Below are 20,812 nucleotides of genomic sequence, written 5' to 3' on the forward strand. Positions count from 1 at the left end.
ACAGGCATTCTTACATTGTGTAGAAGACCTGTTAAAAATGGGAGTTATTCATCCTGTTCCATTAGGAGAACAAGGGATGGGATTCTACTCCAATCTGTTCATAGTTCCCAAAAAAGAGGGAACATTCAGACCAATCTTAGATCTCAAGATCCTAAACAAGTTTCTCAAGGTTCCATCGTTCAAAATGGAAACCATTCGGACAATTCTTCCTACCATCCAGGAAGGTCAATTCATGACCACGGTGGATTTAAAGGATGCGTATCTACATATTCCTATCCACAAGGAACATCATCGGTTCCTAAGGTTCGCCTTTCTGGACAAGCATTACCAGTTTGTGGCACTTCCATTCGGATTAGCCACTGCTCCAAGAATTTTCACAAAGGTACTAGGGTCCCTTCTAGCGGTGCTAAGACCAAGGGGCATTGCAGTAGTACCTTACTTGGACGACATACTGATTCAAGAGTCGTCTCTGCCACAAGCAAAGGCTCATACGGACATTGTCCTGGCCTTTCTCAGATCTCACGGGTGGAAAGTGAACGTAGAAAAAAGTTCTCTATCCCCGTCAACAAGAGTTCCCTTCTTGGGAACAATAATAGACTCCGTAGAAATGAGGATTTTTCTGACAGAGGCCAGAAAATCAAAACTTCTAAGCTCTTGTCAAGTACTTCATTCTGTTCTTCTTCCTTCCATAGCGCAGTGCATGGAAGTAATAGGTTTGATGGTCGCGGCAATGGACATAGTTCCTTTTGCGCGAATTCATCTAAGACCATTACAACTGTGCATGCTCAGTCAGTGGAATGGGGATTATACAGACTTGTCTCCGACGATACAAGTAGATCAGAGAACCAGAGATTCACTCCGTTGGTGGCTGACCCTGGACAACCTGTCACAAGGGATGAGCTTCCGCAGACCAGAGTGGGTCATTGTGACGATCGACGCCAGTCTGGTGGGCTGGGGCGCGGTCTGGGAACCCCTGAAAGCTCAGGGTCTTTGGTCTCGGGAAGAATCTCTTCTCCCGATAAATATTCTGGAACTGAGAGCGATATTCAATGCTCTCAAGGCTTGGCCTCAGCTAGCAAAGGCCAAATTCATAAGGTTTCAATCAGACAACATGACGACTGTTGCGTATATCAACCATCAGGGAGGAACAAGGAGTTCCCTGGCGATGGAAGAAGTGACCAAAATAATTCATTGGGCGGAGACTCACTCCTGCCACTTGTCTGCAATCCACATCCCAGGAGTGGAAAATTGGGAAGCGGATTTTCTGAGTCGTCAGACATTTCATCCGGGGGAGTGGGAACTCCATCCGGAAATCTTTGCCCAAATAATTCAATTGTGGGGCATTCCAGACATGGATCTGATGGCGTCTCGTCAGAACTTCAAGGTTCCTTGCTACGGGTCCAGATCCAGGGATCCCAAGGCGACTCTAGTGGATGCACTAGTAGCACCTTGGAGCTTCAACCTAGCTTATGTGTTCCCACCGTTTCCTCTCATTCCCAGGCTGGTAGCCAGGATCAAACAGGAGAGGGTATCGGTGATCTTGATAGCTCCTGCGTGGCCACGCAGGACTTGGTATGCAGATCTGGTGAATATGTCATCGGCTCCACCATGGAAGCTACCTTTGAGACAGGACCTTCTTGTTCAAGGTCTGTTCGAACATCCGAATCTGGCCTCACTCCAACTGACTGCTTGGAGATTGAACGCTTGATTTTAGCAAAGCGAGGGTTCTCAGATTCTGTCATTGATACTCTTGTTCAGGCTAGAAAGCCTGTAACTAGAAAAATCTACCATAAAATATGGAAAAAATATATCTGTTGGTGTGAATCTAAAGGATTCCCATGGAACAAGATAAAAATTCCTAAGATTCTATCCTTTCTTCAAGAAGGTTTGGAGAAAGGATTATCTGCTAGTTCTTTGAAGGGACAGATTTCTGCTTTATCTGTTTTACTTCACAAAAAGCTGGCGGCTGTGCCAGATGTCCAAGCTTTTGTTCAGGCTCTGGTTAGAATCAAGCCTGTTTACAAACCTTTGACTCCTCCTTGGAGTCTCAATTTAGTTCTTTCAGTTCTTCAGGGGGTTCCGTTTGAACCCCTACATTCCGTTGATATCAAGTTATTATCTTGGAAAGTTTTGTTTTTGGTTGCAATTTCTTCTGCTAGAAGAGTTTCAGAGTTATCTGCTCTGCAGTGTTCTCCTCCTTATCTGGTGTTCCATGCAGATAAGGTGGTTTTGCGTACTAAACCTGGTTTTCTTCCGAAAGTTGTTTCTAACAAAAATATTAACCAGGAGATAGTCGTGCCTTCTTTGTGTCCGAATCCAGTTTCAAAGAAGGAACGTTTGTTACACAATTTGGATGTAGTTCGTGCTCTAAAATTCTATTTAGAGGCTACAAAGGATTTCAGACAAACTTCTTCCTTGTTTGTTGTTTATTCTGGTAAAAGGAGAGGTCAAAAAGCAACTTCTACCTCTCTCTCTTTTTGGCTTAAAAGCATCATCCGATTGGCTTATGAGACTGCCGGACGGCAGCCTCCTGAAAGAATCACAGCTCACTCCACTAGGGCCGTGGCTTCCACATGGGCCTTCAAGAACGAGGCTTTTGTTGAGCAGATATGTAAGGCAGCAACTTGGTCTTCGCTGCACACTTTTACCAAATTTTACAAATTTGATACTTTTGCTTCTTCTGAGGCTATTTTTGGGAGAAAGGTTTTGCAAACCGTGGTGCCTTCCATCTAGGTGACCTGATTTGCTCCCTCCCATCATCCGTGTCCTAAAGCTTTGGTATTGGTTCCCACAAGTAAGGATGACGCCGTGGACCGGACACACCTATGTTGGAGAAAACAGAATTTATGCTTACCTGATAAATTACTTTCTCCAACGGTGTGTCCGGTCCACGGCCCGCCCTGGTTTTTTAATCAGGTCTGATGATTTATTTTCTCTAACTACAGTCACCACGGTATCATATGATTTCTCCTATGCAAATATTCCTCCTTTACGTCGGTCGAATGACTGGGGAAGGCGGAGCCTAGGAGGGATCATGTGACCAGCTTTGCTGGGCTCTTTGCCATTTCCTGTTGGGGAGGAGAATATCCCACAAGTAAGGATGACGCCGTGGACCGGACACACCGTTGGAGAAAGTAATTTATCAGGTAAGCATAAATTCTGTTTTTACTCATTCCGGCTCCTAATCTCTGATTACCAGCTGTGTCGGTAAAATACCAGCTGGGTGGCAACCCTAATTATAGTCTGTTGAAACCCAGACTGATTCCTCCAAATAAACAAAATGGGGGTGGAGTTTGGCTGTTTAAAAGTAATTGCAGTAAAAAGGATGTTAATTTGTTTTAACATGTTTTGACTTGGCTGAAATGTTATTCTACAGCAACACAACAGAAATGTCTTAAATTACAATGTGTTTACAGTTCCTTTGAAATCGGCGAGATCTGCACTAGATGCTTTGAGAATATTCCCATCCTGGAAGCGCCATTGCCTTCAGGACAGCCAAACGGCTAGGACGTTATATTCCGTCCTAACAGCGCTAAAGTCAGAATAGAACGTTGTAACGGGCTTAAAAGGTTAAATAACTTTTATTTATAAATAACAAATTTTTTTATTATATTGCAAAGTATTGAACTGCTTCCACTTGGCCACTTTATAATGCCACCAAGCTGGCAACATTTTCTATGAAGCACGCACACAAACACATAGAACATTCCCTTGCAAGGGCACAGCTAGAGTAAAAGCAAAGTGGGACTGTTAGTCACAACATTTGACCAAATGTTGCTAGGCCAAGGATCACTACAAGGTCTCTTCCACCCTGAGTCCCTAACTTAAAACAATACAACAATGAAACAGACGAACTGAGATACAAACAATTTATTTGAACACAGGTTCAACTGCACTACTCTGGGCAAACTCACAAAACTTAACTAATGATTTGTAAAAGTGTTTAATTAAATATCAAATAAAAGTATTGGAAGATGTGCTGTGTATCTGATAGATTTTTTTTTTTTCCCTGCAGTTCAGATACAAACAAGAGTGTCACACACCTTTTGAAATTTCCCTAGACACATCCAAAACACAAAAAATGGGCTGCATTGTCAAACCTGAGCAGGTACACATCTTATGACCTTGCAAAACTCGCAACCCTGGGTACTCAAGGCACTCAGACATCTGCATAACTTTATTAGGTACACCTGTTCAATTGCTTGGTAACAGAAATTGCTAATCAGCCAATCACATGGCAGAAACTCAATGCATTTAGGCATCTAGACGTGGTGAAGTTCAAAGTGAGCATCAGAATGGGGAAGAAATGGTCCGTTAAGTGACTTTGAACGTGGTTGTTGGTGCCAGACGGACTGGTCTGAGTATTTAAAAAAAAACGCTGATCTACTGGGATTTTCACACATATCCATCTCTAGGGTTTATAGAGAATGTTCCGAAAAAAAAAGAGAAAATATCAAGTGAGTGGCATATATATATATATATATATATATATATATATATATATATATATATATATATATATATATATATATATGCCTCTGAAAAAGCAGTTGTGAAACGCGCGTCAGGCGTTCTCACTGTTCCTCTCCTACAGTCCGGTTGTTTTAGCTTTAATTGTTGGCCTCTTTTAGGCACCTTATCCTTAACTTAAAAATTTAAACTACTGCTAATCTACTTTAACGATAATTAGCCTGTAATGTCACTGATTTAGGCTGCTTTTAGCCTGACTTTGTTGGAGCATTTTGCTCAAACCTAGGCTATCGTTATAGTTAATTTCTTGCAGTGCCACTTAATGTTGGAAACTATTTTGTAAACAATTCCACTAGTGCTCGCCTGTTTGAGCGATATTTAGCCTCAATACTTTATTGACTTAGGCTGTTTCTAGTCTTATGATGTTGGAGCAGATAAACTTAGGCTAATCGCTTCATACAAGCTTTCATAGTTTTTCATGATTGTGAAATAAATATATTTAGAATCCTACGCTCCCCTGCATAAACCCACACATTTGACTTGGGTGAATACCCTAAACATAACAAATTGAGAATTTGGTTTATTGGGGAAGACTCTAAGTGGAATAGTATAAGATAAATATATCATATAAATATATCCTTTCCAACCAACAGTATAAACACCTTGGACATATATAATATACTGATCACGCTGTGATAACATCGTATCCACATATAACCCCAACAGTGGTTTTGACAAGTACAACATTCCAGATTTAATAATAGAATGTCAATATGTGGAAATAAAGAAGGGTTTGAATAGATAAGAATAATGTGATATATTTTATTAACATCACTGATGATATTGGCACTCATACTATCTGTCAAAAGCATACAGTTAAGGATACTCATACCTATTGTGTTTTAGCTATCCAACCGGACACACTGATACAGACTGATCACTGTGTCACACTAGAGAGGAGCTCTTGCGTACTGAGTATCACTCTGACACAATTTTATTTATTTGTTTGTTATTTTATCCTCACTGGTGGAAAATTCCACTCTCTCTTTTTTTACTATAATTGATATAAAAGTTAAGTTTTAATAAATACACGACACACCACACCATCAATACAGCATTGGCTTTGACCCCAACAAGTGTGCCCAATATGCTTCACCTTTCCTGTCCTTCTTATTAAAACTTTTTGTACTATTTGGCATAAGGCACTACCCATTGTTAACACTTAGGTTTGTTGCAATAGGTCACCAGGGGCCAAACCCAAAAAACCCCCCTCTCTCCCTAGAGGCCATAGGGAATTTACAAATAACATTTTACAAGATGTCTCAATCTGATCCTGTCTCAGAAGCAACTGTTGGAACCCTGCTGCCTGATCACAGTTCTGTCAAGAGCTGCAACTGGTTTCAAACTACAAACCTTCTGCATGCTAGACGGCTATCCTGTACAAGCTGTTTCATCAAGCCCAAAAGGACAAAGCTAAGTGTATCTGTTGTAAGTTAGTTGAGATTATATCTCCATCTGTAGTATGTAACAATTGTCATGATAAGCTTTTGCACGCAGAAAACGATTCCATCAGTACTAGTACAGTTTCTGTTGTTCCTTCAACATCTAATGTACATGATATCCCTGTTGCTATGAAAAATTATATTGCTGATATGATACAGAAGGCTTTGTATGCTATTCCACCTTCTAATAAACGTAAAAGGTCTTTTAAAACTTCTCATGAAATTGATGACATTTCTAATGACCGACAACATACTGAAATATCCTCCTCTGATGAGGATCTCTCTGATTCAGAAGATCCTACCTCAGACATTGACACCTTCAAATCTACTTATCTTTTCAAGATTGGGTATATTTGTTCCTTGTTAAAAGAAGTGTTGGTTACTTTAGATATTGAGGAGTCTAGTCTCTTGATATCAAAACTAGTAAACATTTAAATTCTGTTTATAAACCTCCTGTGGTTACTCCTGAGGTTTTTCCAGTTCCTGGTGCTATTTCTGATGTGATTGCTAAGGAATGGATGAAGCCTGGTACTTCTTTCATTCATTCTTCTAGGTTTAAAAGGTTGTACCCTTTGCCAGCAACTAGATTAGAATTTGGGGAAAATATCCCCACAAATTGTTTCAGTCCTTATAGCCTTCAGTCATAGATGGCCGGGCAGGGGAGTTTTTTCCGCTGCGCCATTCTATCTGACATCTGATTTCAACAGAACTTAGAGTTTTCCTCCCCGATGTGGTGGAGGGTTGGAGGGCTTAATGCCCCTTGCCGTATTTGAACAGTTTGGCCTTCATTTTTAGGCCTCTGGATTTGTCTTTTTGGGCTTGATCCAACAGCTTGTACAGGATAGCTGCCTAGCATGCGGATGGTTTGTAGTTTGAAACCAGTTGCAGCTCTTGACACCTGCAGGTGTACGCGCAAGCTGTTTATAGTGTATCTAGATACAGCTCTTACTCTTTGACGTGTACTGTCTGTCTGAGTTATAAGAGACCTTTAGGTCTTCTTTCAATGTCTCCGGGTGAGTTGGATCTCCTTTTAGAGATCTGTGTTTCCGGGTGATGTTTGTTCCCTGCGGGGACTTTGTTTAGCTCAGGGTTTTCCGGAGCTGGGTAGGCTTAGTGCCTTTCTCTTCCTTGCGTCCTCTGCTTGTGCAGAGGTGATAGGGAGACTAGTCCAGCTAGTAGGATTTTTTTTTACCTCAAGGTATCCCTTGGTTGTTCTGAGGCTCTGAGAAGTATCTTGGGGGACGGTGTCTCTTGGAGGACTGTTGGCTCAGTCAAATCCGTTTGCGGTCTCTAGTTTGGCTCCTGGACTGACTGCGAGTCAGTGTCTTTGGGGCTTTTCCTCTTAAACTTTTCTCAGTTTCGGACGAAGCAGGTTTTTTTTTTTTTATTGGGTAGAGGTTCAGGTCTGGTGCCAGGGCAAAATTAGGCTCGCAAGGGTGCAAAATGCTGGTATTTATTGCATCATTCTTGGCGCGAGAATTTTTTTGCCGCAAAGGTACGTCTTTCATGACTCAAGTTCATAATTTCCGGCATCTTAGTTGACGCCAGGTTTCCTTGCACTATGTTGCGTCTGTTATGACGCAAGTTGAGTCATTTTCCGGATGTTGGCGCCAAAATATTTTTGCAACTTCCTTTTGCGTCGTGCATCATACTTGGCGCAAAAAAAATTTTTTAGTTTATTTTTCACCCCACTTCCTATATGCCTCTTGCCTTCTATATGCTCAGAGGGCTATGCTGTTTTCATTTTTTCCCATTCCTGAAACTGCCATATAAGGAAATTGTAAATTTTGCTTTAATGTTGTTTTTTTCTTTTACCTTTTACAAGATGTCTCAATCTGATCTTGTCTCAGAAGCAAATGTTAGAACCCTGCTGCCTGATCACAGTTCTACCAAGCTAAGTGTATCTGTTGTAAGTTAGCTGAGATTTTATCTCCAGCTGTAGTATGTAACAGTTGTCATGATAAGCTTTTGCACGCAGTAAACGATTCCATCAGTACTAGTACAGTTTCTGTTGTTCCTTCAACATCTAATGTACATGATATCCCTGTTGATATGAAAAGTTATATTGCTGATGCGATACAGAAGACTTTGTCTGCTATTTCGCCTTCTAATAAACGTAAAAGGTCTTTTAAAACTTCTCATAAAATTGATGAAATTTCTAATGACCGACAACATACTGAAATATCTTCCTCTGATGAGGATCTCTCTGATTCAGAAGATCCTACCTCAGACATTGACACTGACAAATCTACTTATCTTTTCAAGATTGAGTATATTTGCTCCTTGTTAAAAGAAGTGTTGGTTACTTTAGATATTGAGGAGTCTAGTACTCTTGATATCAAAACTAGTAAACCTTTAAATTCTGTTTATAAACCTCCTGGGGTTACTCCTGAGGTTTTTCCAGTTCCTGATGCTATTTCTGATGTGATTGCTATGGAATGGATTAAGCCTGGTACTTCTTTCATTCCTTCTTCTAGGTTTAAAAGGTTGTACCCTTTGCCAGCAGCTAGATTTGAATTTTGGGAAAATATCCCCACAAATTGTTTCAGTCCTTATAGCCTTCAGTCATAGATGGCCGGCAGTGGAGTTTTTTCCGCTGCGTCATTCTATCTAACATCTGATTTCATCAGAACTTAGAGTTTTCCTCCCCCATGTGGTGGAGGGTTGGAGGGCTTAATGCCCCTTACTGCATTTGAGCAGTTTGGCCTTCAGTTTTAGGCCTCTGGATTTGTCCTTTTGGGCTTGATCCAACAGCTTGTACAGGATAGCTGTCTAGCATGCGGAAGGTTTGCAGTTTGAAACCAATTGCAGCTCTTGACACCTGCAGGTATACGCGTAAGCTGTTTATAGTACTCTTACTCTTTGACGTGTACTGTCTGTCTGAGTTATAAGAGACCTTTGGGTCTTCTTCCATTGTCTCCGGGTGAGTTGGATCTCCTTTTAGGGATCTGTGTTTCCGGGTTATTGTTGTTCCCTGCAGTGACTTTGTTTAGCTCGGGGTTTCCGGAGCTGGGTAGGCTTAGTGCCTTTCTCTTCCTTGTGTCCTCTACTTATGCGGAGGTGATAGGGAGACTAGTCCTGCTAGTAGGATTTTTTTTTACCTCAAGGTATCCCTTGGTTGTTCTGAGGCTCTGAGAATTCTCTTCATACGACTTCTAGCCTTGCTCCTTGGAGGGTTGGACTTTAGCTAGGGGTGGTTCCTTCCTTTGGTCGGGGCTTTAGAGTTCTTTTCGCTATCCGGATTCTCTGGGTATGCATCCATATCCCTTGTGTCTGGCTTTTTGGCCAGCTGGGGTGTTTAGTTCTAGGGTAAGGTTTGCCTGAACTATTAGGTGCCTGGACCTGTTTTTCTCCCTGAGACTTCCGGTTGCTGTAGCTTTGCTTGGCTTTCTCCTGACCCAGTCTTGGGTGGTTTTGGAATCTTGCATCTCAGGGCTGGTCAGGGTGTTCCACAGTAGTGGGAACTTGGGCTATGTCCTTGGTCCATATACCTAACTTGGTCATGGTTGGCCAGGTTTTCGGAGTATTATTTTACTCTTTGCCACAGAATAGCCCATGTCATCTGGTGGTTAGCTGTGTGGCTTGCGCCTCAAGGGTTGTTGGTTCATACCACGCTGCTGGTGCTGGATGTCCAATTCCGGTGCGCCTTAGGGTTGCATTCCCCTGGTCAGCTTGCCAGGGTCCCCGTGGATTCCCTGCTCTGCAGGTTAATGGGTTGGCTGTGCCTCTGCTTGGGAAGCTACTTGTAGAGGGGTCCTTTTCTAGGACATCTGTGTTGGGAATTTCTCTTCCCATTAGCTTGTGATTTTGGGCCTTTAGGACAGTTGTTGCCCTTCCGGCATCATCCCTTTCCTTTAGGGGATATTCTCCTCCCTATGGAGATATAGTCCTTGCTGCGGCTTCTCCTGGATCGGAGGCGGAAAGGTGGGATTGGTTCCCCCTGGGGTCTTGCTGGCTCCAAGTCAGAATTGTCGGGCCTTTATTTTGATAGATCCTTAGGTCTACGGCCTTGTTGTCTGTTTCAGAGTCTAGTTGTACTTGTACCCTGTGGGGATAGCTGTGCCATCCTTACACTCGTTCCTGTACCTGTTTCGGGATCCTTTTTGTTCCCCTGTTTTAGATCACTGAGGCTGGGTTGGTCCAGATGGGTGTGGGTCTGCTGGTCAGGATGGCCGAGCGGTCTAAGGAACTGTATTCAGGTTGCAGACTCCTCTGGATTTGTGAGCCATGTTGAGTCTATCCAGTTAGCTCAGTCTGCTAGGGTATAGATTTTCTTTTCAATTTGTTCCATTGATTTCAAAAGAGGGTTTACTCTTCCTTCGGCTTCTGAGGATATACTCCCCTTCTCGGGGGCCTCAATTGAGGTTTTGTGTTCTCCTTTTTAGAGACCTGTGTGTAGGTCCAATGACTTAGGTTGCCTGGAGCGTGCCCTCTGTCTGGGGGTTGCTTTTGCGATCTGTTTCTTGCTTGACTGCTTCTTCCGCCTCGTAAGTACCCTCTGTCTCGTCCTGTTATGTGTTTTTAAACTTGGAGTTTTTCTCCTGGGTGTATTACACACTTTTCATGGCAAATGCTTTGGTATTCTATGGTTAGACACTGGGAGGACTTTGCCTCTTCAGTTGCATTCCGTGCTTGCAGGATATTGGAGAGAGGTCTTTTCTGTCTCTGTGCCCGGTCTTATCCCGGGTTTCGCTTGGTATAGGCGTGGCCTCCTTCTCTGTTTAAGCTCCTTTGGGTCTCTGTGAACTGGGCTCACTCTTGGAGATGTTCTTTTCTTTCATGTAATTAGCAAGAGTCCATGAGCTAGTGACGTATGGGATATACATTCCTACCAGGAGGGGCAAAGTTTCCCAAACCTTAAAATGCCTATAAATACACCCCTCACCACACCCACAATTCAGTTTTACAAACTTTGCCTCCGATGGAGGTGGTGAAGTAAGTTTGTGCTAGATTCTACGTTGATATGCGCTCCGCAGCAAGTTGGAGCCCGGTTTTCCTCTCAGCGTGCAGTGAATGTCAGAGGGATGTGAGGAGAGTATTGCCTATTTGAATGCAGTGATCTCCTTCTAAGGGGTCTATTTCATAGGTTCTCTGTTATCGGTCGTAGAGATTCATCTCTTACCTCCCTTTTCAGATCGACGATATACTCTTATATATACCATTACCTCTGCTGATTCTCGTTTCAGTACTGGTTTGGCTATCTGCTATATGTAGATGAGTGTCCTGGGGTAAGTAAGTCTTATTTTCTGTGACACTCCTAGCTATGGTTGGGCACTTTGTTTATAAAGTTCTAAATATATGTATTCAAACATTTATTTGCCTTGACTCAGAATGTTCAACTTTCCTTATTTTTCAGACAGTCAGTTTCATATTTGGGATAATGCATTTTAATTTAACATTTTTTACCTTAAAATTTGACTTTTTCCCTGTGGGCTGTTAGGCTCGCGGGGGCTGAAAATGCTTCATTTTATTGCGTCATTCTTGGCGCAGACTTTTTTGGCGCAAAAATTCTATTTCCGTTTCCGGCGTCATACGTGTCGCCGGAAGTTGCGTCATTCTTTGACGTTATTTTGCGCCAAAAATGTCGGCGTTCCGGATGTGGCGTCATTTTTGGCGCCAAAAAGCATTTAGGCGCCAAATAATGTGGGCGTCTTATTTGGCGCGAAAAAATATGGGCGTCACTTTTGTCTCCACAAGTCTCATTTTTTATTGCTTCTGGTTGCTAGAAGCTTGTTCTTTGGCATTTTTTCCCATTCCTGAAACTGTCATTTAAGGAATTTGATCAATTTTGCTTTATATGTTGTTTTTTTCTTTTACATATTGCAAGATGTTCCACGTTGCAACTGAGTCAGAAGATACTTCAGGAAAATCACTGCACAATGCTGGAGCTACCAAGCTAAGTGTATCTGCTATAAACTTTTGGTATCTGTTTCTCCAGCTGTTATTTGTATTGCATGTCATGTCAAACTTATTAATGCAGATAAAATTTCCTTTAGTACTGTTACATTACCTGTTGCTGTTCCGTCAACATCTAATTTTCACTTTTTTGTATTAGGGGACTCTCACTCAACTCTCACTGGGGGAAAGGAGTTTTTTTGCCTCAGGATAAAAGATCAAAGGGTAAATCTATAGTTTCTAATCGTTTTCGTTCTTTTAGACAGAACAAGGAACAGAAAACCAATCCTTCCCCTAAAGACTCTGGTTCCAATTGGAAACCTTCTTCAAGTTGGAAAAATCCAAGCCTTTTAAGAAACCAAAGCCAGCCCCCAAGTCTGCATGAAGGTGTGGCCCTCGATCCAGTATAGCTGGTGAGGGGCAGATTGAAATTATTCCAAGACATTTGGGCAGATTCTGTTCAAAATCAGTGGGTTCAGAGTATGTCTCTCAAGGGTATCGAATAGGATTCATAGTAAGACCTCCTGTGAGTAGATTCTTTCTCTATCACGTTCCAGCAAATCCGGTGAAGGCTCAGGCTTTTCTAAAGTGTTTCAGATCTAGAGCTTTCAGGGGTAATAAGACCAGTTCCGTTTCAGGAACAGGGTTTTGGGTTTTATTCAAATCTATTCATTGTCCCAAAGAAAGAAAATTCATTCAGGCCAGTTCTGGATCTGAAGTTTTTGAATAATTTTGTAAGAGTCCCAACTTTCAAGATGGTGACTATAAGGACTATTTTACCTTTTATCAGCAAGGTCATTATTTGTCCATGATACACTTACAGGATGCATATCTTTCATCCAGACCACTATCTGTTTCTGAGATTCTCTTTTCTAGACAAGCATTACCAATTTGTCGCTCTTCCATTTGGCTTAGCAACAGCTCCAAGGATCTTTTCGAAGGTTCTCGGTGCCCTTCTATCTGTAATCAGAGGACAGGGTATTGCGGTGTTGCCTTATTTGGACGATATCTTGGTTCTAGCTCTACATTTAGCCGAATCTCACACAAATCAACTAGTGTTGTTTCTTCAAAGACATGGTTGGAGGATCAATTTACCAAAGAGTTTCTTGATTCCTCAGACAAGGGTCACATTTTTAGGTTTCCAGATAGATTCAGTGTCCATGACTCTGTCCTTAACAGACAAGAGACAAATGAAATTGGTTTCAACTTGTCGAAACCTTCAGTCTCAATCAATCCCTTCAGTGGCTATGTGCATGGAAGTTTTAGGTCTCATGACTGCAGCATCGGACGCGATCCCCTTTGCTCTTTTCAAATGAGACCTCTACAGCTTTGTATGCTGAATCAATGGTGCAGGGATTATACTCGGATATCACAATTGATATACTTAAATCTCAACATTCAACTCTCTCTGACTTGGTAGTTAGACCATCATCATTTAATTCAAGGGGCCTCTTTTGTTCGTCCTACCTGGACTGTGATCACAACAGATGCAAGTCTTTCAGGCTGGGGAGCTGTCTGGGGATCTCTGACAGCACAAGGGGTTTGGAAACCTCAAGAGGCGATGTTACCAATCAATATTTTAGAACTCCTATTTTCAGGGCTCTTCAGGTTTGGCCTCTGTTGAAGAGAGAACCATTTATTTTGTTTTCAGATGGACAATATCACAATTATGGCATATGTCAAACATTAGGGTGGAACTCAGTCCCCTAGCTATGAAAGAAGTATCTAAGCTACTTTCTTGGGCAGAATTCAGCTCTTGTCTAATTTCTGCGGTACATATCCCAGGTGTAGACAATTGGGAAGCGGATTATCTCAGCCACAGACCTTACATCCGGGGGAGTGGTTTCTCCATCCAGATGTATTTTGTCAGATTGTACAGATGTGTGGTCTTCCAGAAATAGATCTGATGGTTTCTCATCTAAACAAGAAACTTCCCAGGGACCTGTCCAGGTCCAGGAATCCTCAGACGGAGATGGTGTATGCTTTAGCAGTTCCTTGGTTTTACCAACCTGTTTATATCTTTCCGCCTCTAGTTCTTCTTCCAAGAGTGATCTCCAAGATCATTATGGAACAATCGTATGTGTTTCTGAAAGCACCAGCGTGGCCTTACAGGCTTTGGTATGCAGATCTTGTTCGATTTCCAGTTGCCAGCCTTGGCCACTTCCTCTAAGATCAGACCTTCTCTCTCAAGGGCCGTTTTTCCATCAGGATCTCAAATCGTTAAATTTGAAGGTATGGAGATTGAACGCTTAGTGCTTAGTCATAGAGGTTTCTCTGACTCAGTGATTAATACTATGCTACAGGCTCGTAAGTCTGTTTCAAGGAAGATTTATTATCGAGTTTGGAAGACCTATATTTCAAGATCTTCTTCTCATAAATTATCCTGGCATTCTTTTAGAATTCCTAGAATTTTACAGTTTCTTCAGGATGGTTTGGATAAAGTTTTGTCTGCAAGTACTTTGAAGGGACACATCTCTGCTCTTTGTTTTATTTCATAGAAAGATTGCTAAGCTTCCCGATATTCACTGTTTTGTTCAGGCTTTGGTTCATATCAAGCCTTTTATTATATCACCTTGGAGTCTTAATTTGGTTTTGAAGTCTTTGCAGGCTCCTCCTTTTGAGCCTATGCCTTCTTTGGACATTAAACTACGTTCTTGTTGTTTCTTTTGGCTATATCTTCAGCTAGAAGAGTTTCCAAATTGTCTGCTCTCTCTTGTGAGTCTCCTTTTCTGATTTTCCATCAGGATAAGGCTGTCTTGCGGACTTTGTTTAAATTTCTTCCTAAGGTTGTGAATTCTAACAACATTAGTAGGTAAATTTGTTGTTCCTTCCTTGTGTCCTAATCTCAAGAATGCTTTTGAAATATCTTTGCATTTTTTGGATGTTGTAAGAGCTTTGAAATATTATGTTGAAGCTACTAAAGATTTCAGGAAGACTTCTAATCTATTTGTTGTCTTCTTTGGTTCTAGGAAAGGTCAGAAAGCTTCTGCCTTTTCTTTGGCATCTTGGTTAAAGCTTTTGATTCATAAAGCTTATTTGGAGGCAAAACAGTCCCCACCTCATAGGATCACAGCTCATTCTACTACTTGGCTATTCCTAAAAACTGAATTGTGGGTGTGGTGAGGGGTGTATTTATAGGCATTTTGAGGTTTGAGAAATTTTGCCCCTCCTGGTAGGATTGTATATCCCATACGTCACTAGCTCATGGACTCTTGCCAATATGAAAGAAATGAATTTATCAGGTAAGTTCTTACATAAATTATGTTTTTGTCCTGAGTTTATAAATACCCAATGTTTACATGTTCTTTGCTTTTTTTGCAAGTTATAGGGCAATAAGTACAAGTAGCACTTTGCTATTGCCAAACCTTTTTTTTTTTTTTTTTTAATTATCGATAGTTACATTGGAAAGCTTATATCTGTCAGCAATCCCTGAATTACCCTTCACATGTAAATATATATTTTTAGTAGACAACCCAAAGTATTGATCTATGCCTATTTTGGTATATTTCATGCCATCATTTCACCGCCAAATGCAATCAAATAAAAAAAATTGTTAACTTTTTCACTATCTTTAGGTTTTATTACTGATATTATTTACAAACATCTTGTGCAATTATGGCATAAATTGTTGTAAATGCTTCTCTGGGATCCCCTTGGTTCAGAAATAACAGACCTATATGGCTTTGGCATTGTTTTTTGGTAATTAGAAGGCCGCTAAATGCAGTTACGCACCACACTTGTATTATGCCCAGCAGTGAAGGGGTTAATTAGGTAGCTTGTAGGGTTAATTTTAGCTTTAGAGTAGAGATCATCCTCCCAACTGACACATTCCAGCCCCTGATCCCTCCCTGACCCCTCTCAAGCAGCTCTCTTCCCTCCCCCACCCCACAATTGTCACTGCCATCTTAAGTACTGGCAGAAAGTATGCCAGTACTAAAATAAAAAAGGCTCTTTTTTTATATATTCTTCAGTGTAAGATACCCCCTTAGTCCCCAACTTCCCTGATTCCCCCCCAAACAGCTCTCTAACCCTCCCCCCTCTATTTGCTGCCATTTTGGGTACTGGCAGCTGTCTGCCAGTACCCAGTTTGCTAAAAATAAATAAATTAGGTTTTATTTATTTATTTTTTTATTTTCATTTTTCTATAGTGTAGCTGCCCCCCCCTCAATACCCTACCCCCCGATCCCTTTTCCTCAAGTCTTATCCCCCTCTCCCTCTGCATCCTTCCCATTGCATTGAACTTCAGGATTGACTAATAGACTAAGTAGCGTGCGCACGCTCCGCCCCCTTGTGTGCTTCCGACGCCATTTCGGAAATACCAGAACCGGATCCACCTGAGAAGCAACTGCTCCAGCTATGGGCCACCCACCCACCTCTCTCCCACCCCCCAACGATCTGCACCATCGCTGGCCTATACAGAGAGGGCCACACAGTGGCTCTCTCTGCATTGGATGCTTAAAAAGGTATTGCAGTGATGCCTTAATATCGAGGCATCACTGCAATACCTTGAAAGCGGCTGGAAGCGATCACAATTAAAGGGATAGTAAACACCAAAAATGTTATTGTTTAAAAAGATAGATAATCCCTATATTAACCATTCCCCCGTTTTGCATAACCAACACTGTTATAGAAATACACTTTTTACCTCTGTAATTACCTTGTATCTAAGCTTCTGCTGACTGCCTCCTTATCTCAGATCTTTTGACAGACTTGCATTTCAGGCAATTAGCGCTGACTCTTAAATAACTTCACGTGCATGAGCACAGTGTTATCTATATGAAACACATGAACTAACGCCCTCTAGTGGCAAAAAACTTTCAAATGCAGAGGCAGCCTTCAAGGGCTTAGAAATTAGCATATGAGCCTACCTATGTTTAGCTTTCAACTAAGAATTAGAAGAGAACAAAGCAAATTTGATGATCAAAGTAAATTAGAAAGTTGTTTAAAATTACATGTCCTATCTGAATCATTAAAATTTAATTTGGACTTTACTATCCCTTTAACGAACACTTTTTGTAGGACGTGCCTGACACGTCCTTGGTCGTTAAAGGGTTAAAGGGACATAAACCCAAAAAATTATATTCATGATTTAGGTAGAGAATACAATTTTAAACAACTTTTCAGTTTACTTCTATTATTAAATTTGTTTAATTCTCTTGGTATCCTTTGTTGAAGGAGCAGCAATGCACTATTGGTTTCTAACTGAACACATGGGGTGAGCCAATGACAATCGGTGTATATATGCAGCCACCAATCAGCTGCTAGAACCTAGGTTTTTTTTTGCTGCTCCTGAGCTTACCTAGATAAACCCTTCAGCAAAGGATAACAATAGAAGGAAGCAAATTAAATAGAAATACTATAAATACTATTTTTTTTTTTAAATTGTAAGCTCTATCTGAATATTGAATGTCTAATTATGACTTTACTGTCCCTTTAAGAAGTACAAATGTCTGTATTTATGACAATGTACTGTATATTATCCTGTAACGTAACCACATCTTAAAGGGACATTAAATTCAAAATTAAACTAAAATGGATTAGATAGAGCATGGAATTCGAAACAACTTTCCAATTTTACTACTATTCTTGTTCTTTTTTTATCCTTCGTTAAAGATTAATTTGAAGTTGTTTAGCTATTTGGCAGCAGTATTTCCAAAAATGTCCATAGCACAGTTTTACATAGTGGCAAACAACCTACCTAGTTTTATTCTTTAATAAAGGTTACAAAGACAATTTGAGAATTGAAGTAAATTGGAAAGTTGTTTAAAATGATATGTTCTATCTTAATCATGAATGTTTAATTGTGGCTTTACTGTCCCTTTTTAATTTTGGGTTTAATCCCTATTTTAAATAATTGAACATACATGCTGCACTTTGCTCAGCATTTTTTTTTTCGTTTGTTGCCTAAGCCATATCAGAGCACTAAATCTGGATCCATTTATTTATATAAGTTCTTTCTTATGGTTGTGTTGATCCATATTCGGTGTTGGTGGGTGTATAGCTTCTACACTACTTGAGGACAGCTATGGGCCAAGATATAGGCCCTAAACCCCTCTGAATGGGACCTCCAACATTTGGTTTCCAATTCTTGCCTACATTGGTAGTTTCTAATGATGCCTGGTCTCTACCTTTTGAATATTTTTTTTTTTTGTGAAACATCTCCATGTAGGCAGCCCCCCCCCCTCTTATTTTGACCTGTTGCTGCTGTAGGTAAAAAGCACTGTGGTTAGTGTTTTAAATGTAACGAGCTCACAAGTATAAAACAACTTTTGTCAAGGAGTAAAAACTGGTTCTGCGTGGTATTAATTAGAATCTCAGCCTTTAATGGTTTTATATAATTTAGCGACAGATGTGAAACACATTTATATTAGAATATTTATTTTCTTGTTGTATTAGATTAGTAAAGTCCTTAGGGTATCACACAAATTTAAAAGGTATTTCAATGGTGTTGGCAATGGGGGGAGAAACACGCGCTACTTGGCTGAGTAACTGAAAGCCAAACACAGATCCTAATTGTAATACTATCTAATACTTCATTCACAGAAGTTATTGGGGGTTAGTTAAGTACGCCTTATTTTTTTTATTTCATTTATTTATTTTTTTAACTGCCAGACCAAACTTTTTAAATGCGAATATTTCACACATTTTCTTTTAGACGTCTTTGGCCATGCGGTTTGCTCAGGAATCATTTGGAAAACAGTACAAACAAACAGTAGGACTGGACTTCTTTCTGAAAAGGATAACCCTGCCAGGTAAAGGTGTTCAGCTTTGTCGGTAAAATACATGCCGTGCTTATGATTTTATTTATTTTCTGGGGAGAAAGCTCCCCTGCATTATGATTGACAGCACACTGCACGGTCATTTGTCATTGTTTTGTAATGTTTCTGCTGGTTAATTATTGGAGTCATCTGTGCAATGTAGTTTTTAATCCAATACAATAGTAGTTTTCTTTGCAATAATACGTACACCAACCTAACTGAAAATCTATTTCTAAGAAGAAAAGCATTACGTTTTTTAAGGTGAATTGCTAATCTCTTACACGTAAAATAAACTATAATATAGCTATGTAACCACTGTGTTCTAATATGTGAATGCTGTTTTATGCAAGGCAGCATGAAATTGCTGGCATTTAATAGACCACTAAAATTTAGTGTCCCAAGACGCTCATAAAAATACAGTTTGAGCATTCAAGATGTTTCTCGTCTTGGGGCAATAGAACCATTTAGATGGTTGAAGGAGAATGGAAATACGAATAGCTGGTTAACCATTTTTCTGCCAGGCAGACTTGTATATAGTGCGTTGCAGGCCAAAACCGACATTTTTACAATACATTTTTATGAATGTGAATAATTTTTAAATCAATGTTAATTTATAAAATGTTCATTTTTATGTTATTTTACTTTTAGTTTTCTGTTAACGTTCCCTTTACATGAGGTTGAGGTATGTACCATTTAATATCATGAGACTTTAGTAATATTTAGATTTAACGTAAACAGACATGAAAGTCAATTTTTTTTTCTTTCATGTTTCAAAAAGAACACAGTTTGAAATAACTTTCTAATTTACTCCCATTTTCAGATTTGTTTAATTCTCTTGGTATTCTTTGTTGAAGGAGCAGCAATGCACTACTAGGAACGAGCTGAACACATCTGGTGAGCCAGTGACGAAGAGGCATATATGTGCAGTCACCAATCAGTAGCTAACTCCACTAGTACTTTGTTGCTCCTTAGCCTATCTATATATATATATACATTAACACAACTGTTTCTTAAATTTTTAAGCAGCAGAGCACCGTTTTATAATTAAACAAAACAAAACCACAAACTGTTTGAAAAGAGGTAGAACTAGAAAAAATTAGACTATCACTGTTAATAGCATTCTTTTATTCACTCTTTCAGCAACTTTGCATTGAAATGCAAAAATCTCAACATGTCCACATGCTTTTGGCTAAGGCTGGTTCTCTGTAGCTGTATTTCCTGCAGCAGAAAAAAGGCTGTTGAGGTGTATAAGTAGGGTTTTGCCAATTTCACCAAAGTGGGATATTTATCTTTGTTAGCTCTTCACCAATGCTAAGGGTTTTCTACCATCTCAATAAAGTAACCCTTGACTTCATTCTAACATAAAAATATCTTGAATATCTATATGCAATGGTAAATAACAAGCTATAAGGTTAGGGGAAATATCTAGTCTGCTCTAAAAATAACGAATATATACTTATAAAGGCTGAATCTGGTACATATTTTCACAATTCATTAAAAATATAAAAAAACAATAAAAACAAAATCAAAAAGCGCTAAGGACTGTATATCAATAACAGGACAAAGCCTTACACATTTATTTATACAGTACATATAATCAGCATTAGCAAGCAATACACTAATAATTGTGCAAGCAGATAATAGTGCATATCAATTTAAATAACTCCTATCAATCTAGGGGCAAGGTGTAAACAACAAGCTCGGCACTATATCATGAAAAGCATAGTTCCAAATCACCAGGTTTAATATAAACAATCCAAATGATGACTATTATATCTGGGTTGCACATAAGCCAGGGGTAGTTGTAAACATATACTCTCCTGAAAAAGTGAAAAGTAGACGTTCTTTAGGCTATGGACATAACCATAAAAAACAATACCATATGCAGGAGTTCATTGGAGTGAAGCAGCTGGTGTTGTGCACAGACCAACTAATTGCAAACCAACTAATCGATTATGAGATTAGTTGACAACTATTTTCATAATCGATTATTATTCATTATGACGATTAGTTGTTGCAGCTCTACTTGTAATCTGTTAAGCATTTTCCTCACCATTAACCCCTTCTCTACTGGGACTTTCAGAGAAAAACTTGCCAAAAATACCGGAGACTTTTAAGCCTGGTTATTTTATTTACCTGTCAAAACTATATATATATATATATATATATATATATATATATATATAT

General features: G+C 40.0%; 1 protein-coding gene across 2 annotated transcripts in view; it reads left to right on the forward strand.

Annotated features, from left to right (window-relative positions):
- Window positions 1-20,812, forward strand: part of RAB28 (RAB28, member RAS oncogene family) — a 751,991-nt gene that overhangs the window by 89,151 nt on the left and 642,028 nt on the right. For both annotated transcript variants that reach the window (XM_053704135.1, XM_053704136.1), the window contains exon 2: window positions 18,523-18,619. In XM_053704135.1, the coding sequence (XP_053560110.1) occupies window positions 18,523-18,619 (97 nt within the window). The remainder of the gene's footprint in view (window positions 1-18,522; window positions 18,620-20,812) is intronic.

The sequence above is a fragment of the Bombina bombina genome, chromosome 2 (genome assembly GCF_027579735.1).
Source record: "Bombina bombina isolate aBomBom1 chromosome 2, aBomBom1.pri, whole genome shotgun sequence".
NCBI classification, from domain to species: Eukaryota; Metazoa; Chordata; class Amphibia; order Anura; family Bombinatoridae; genus Bombina; species Bombina bombina.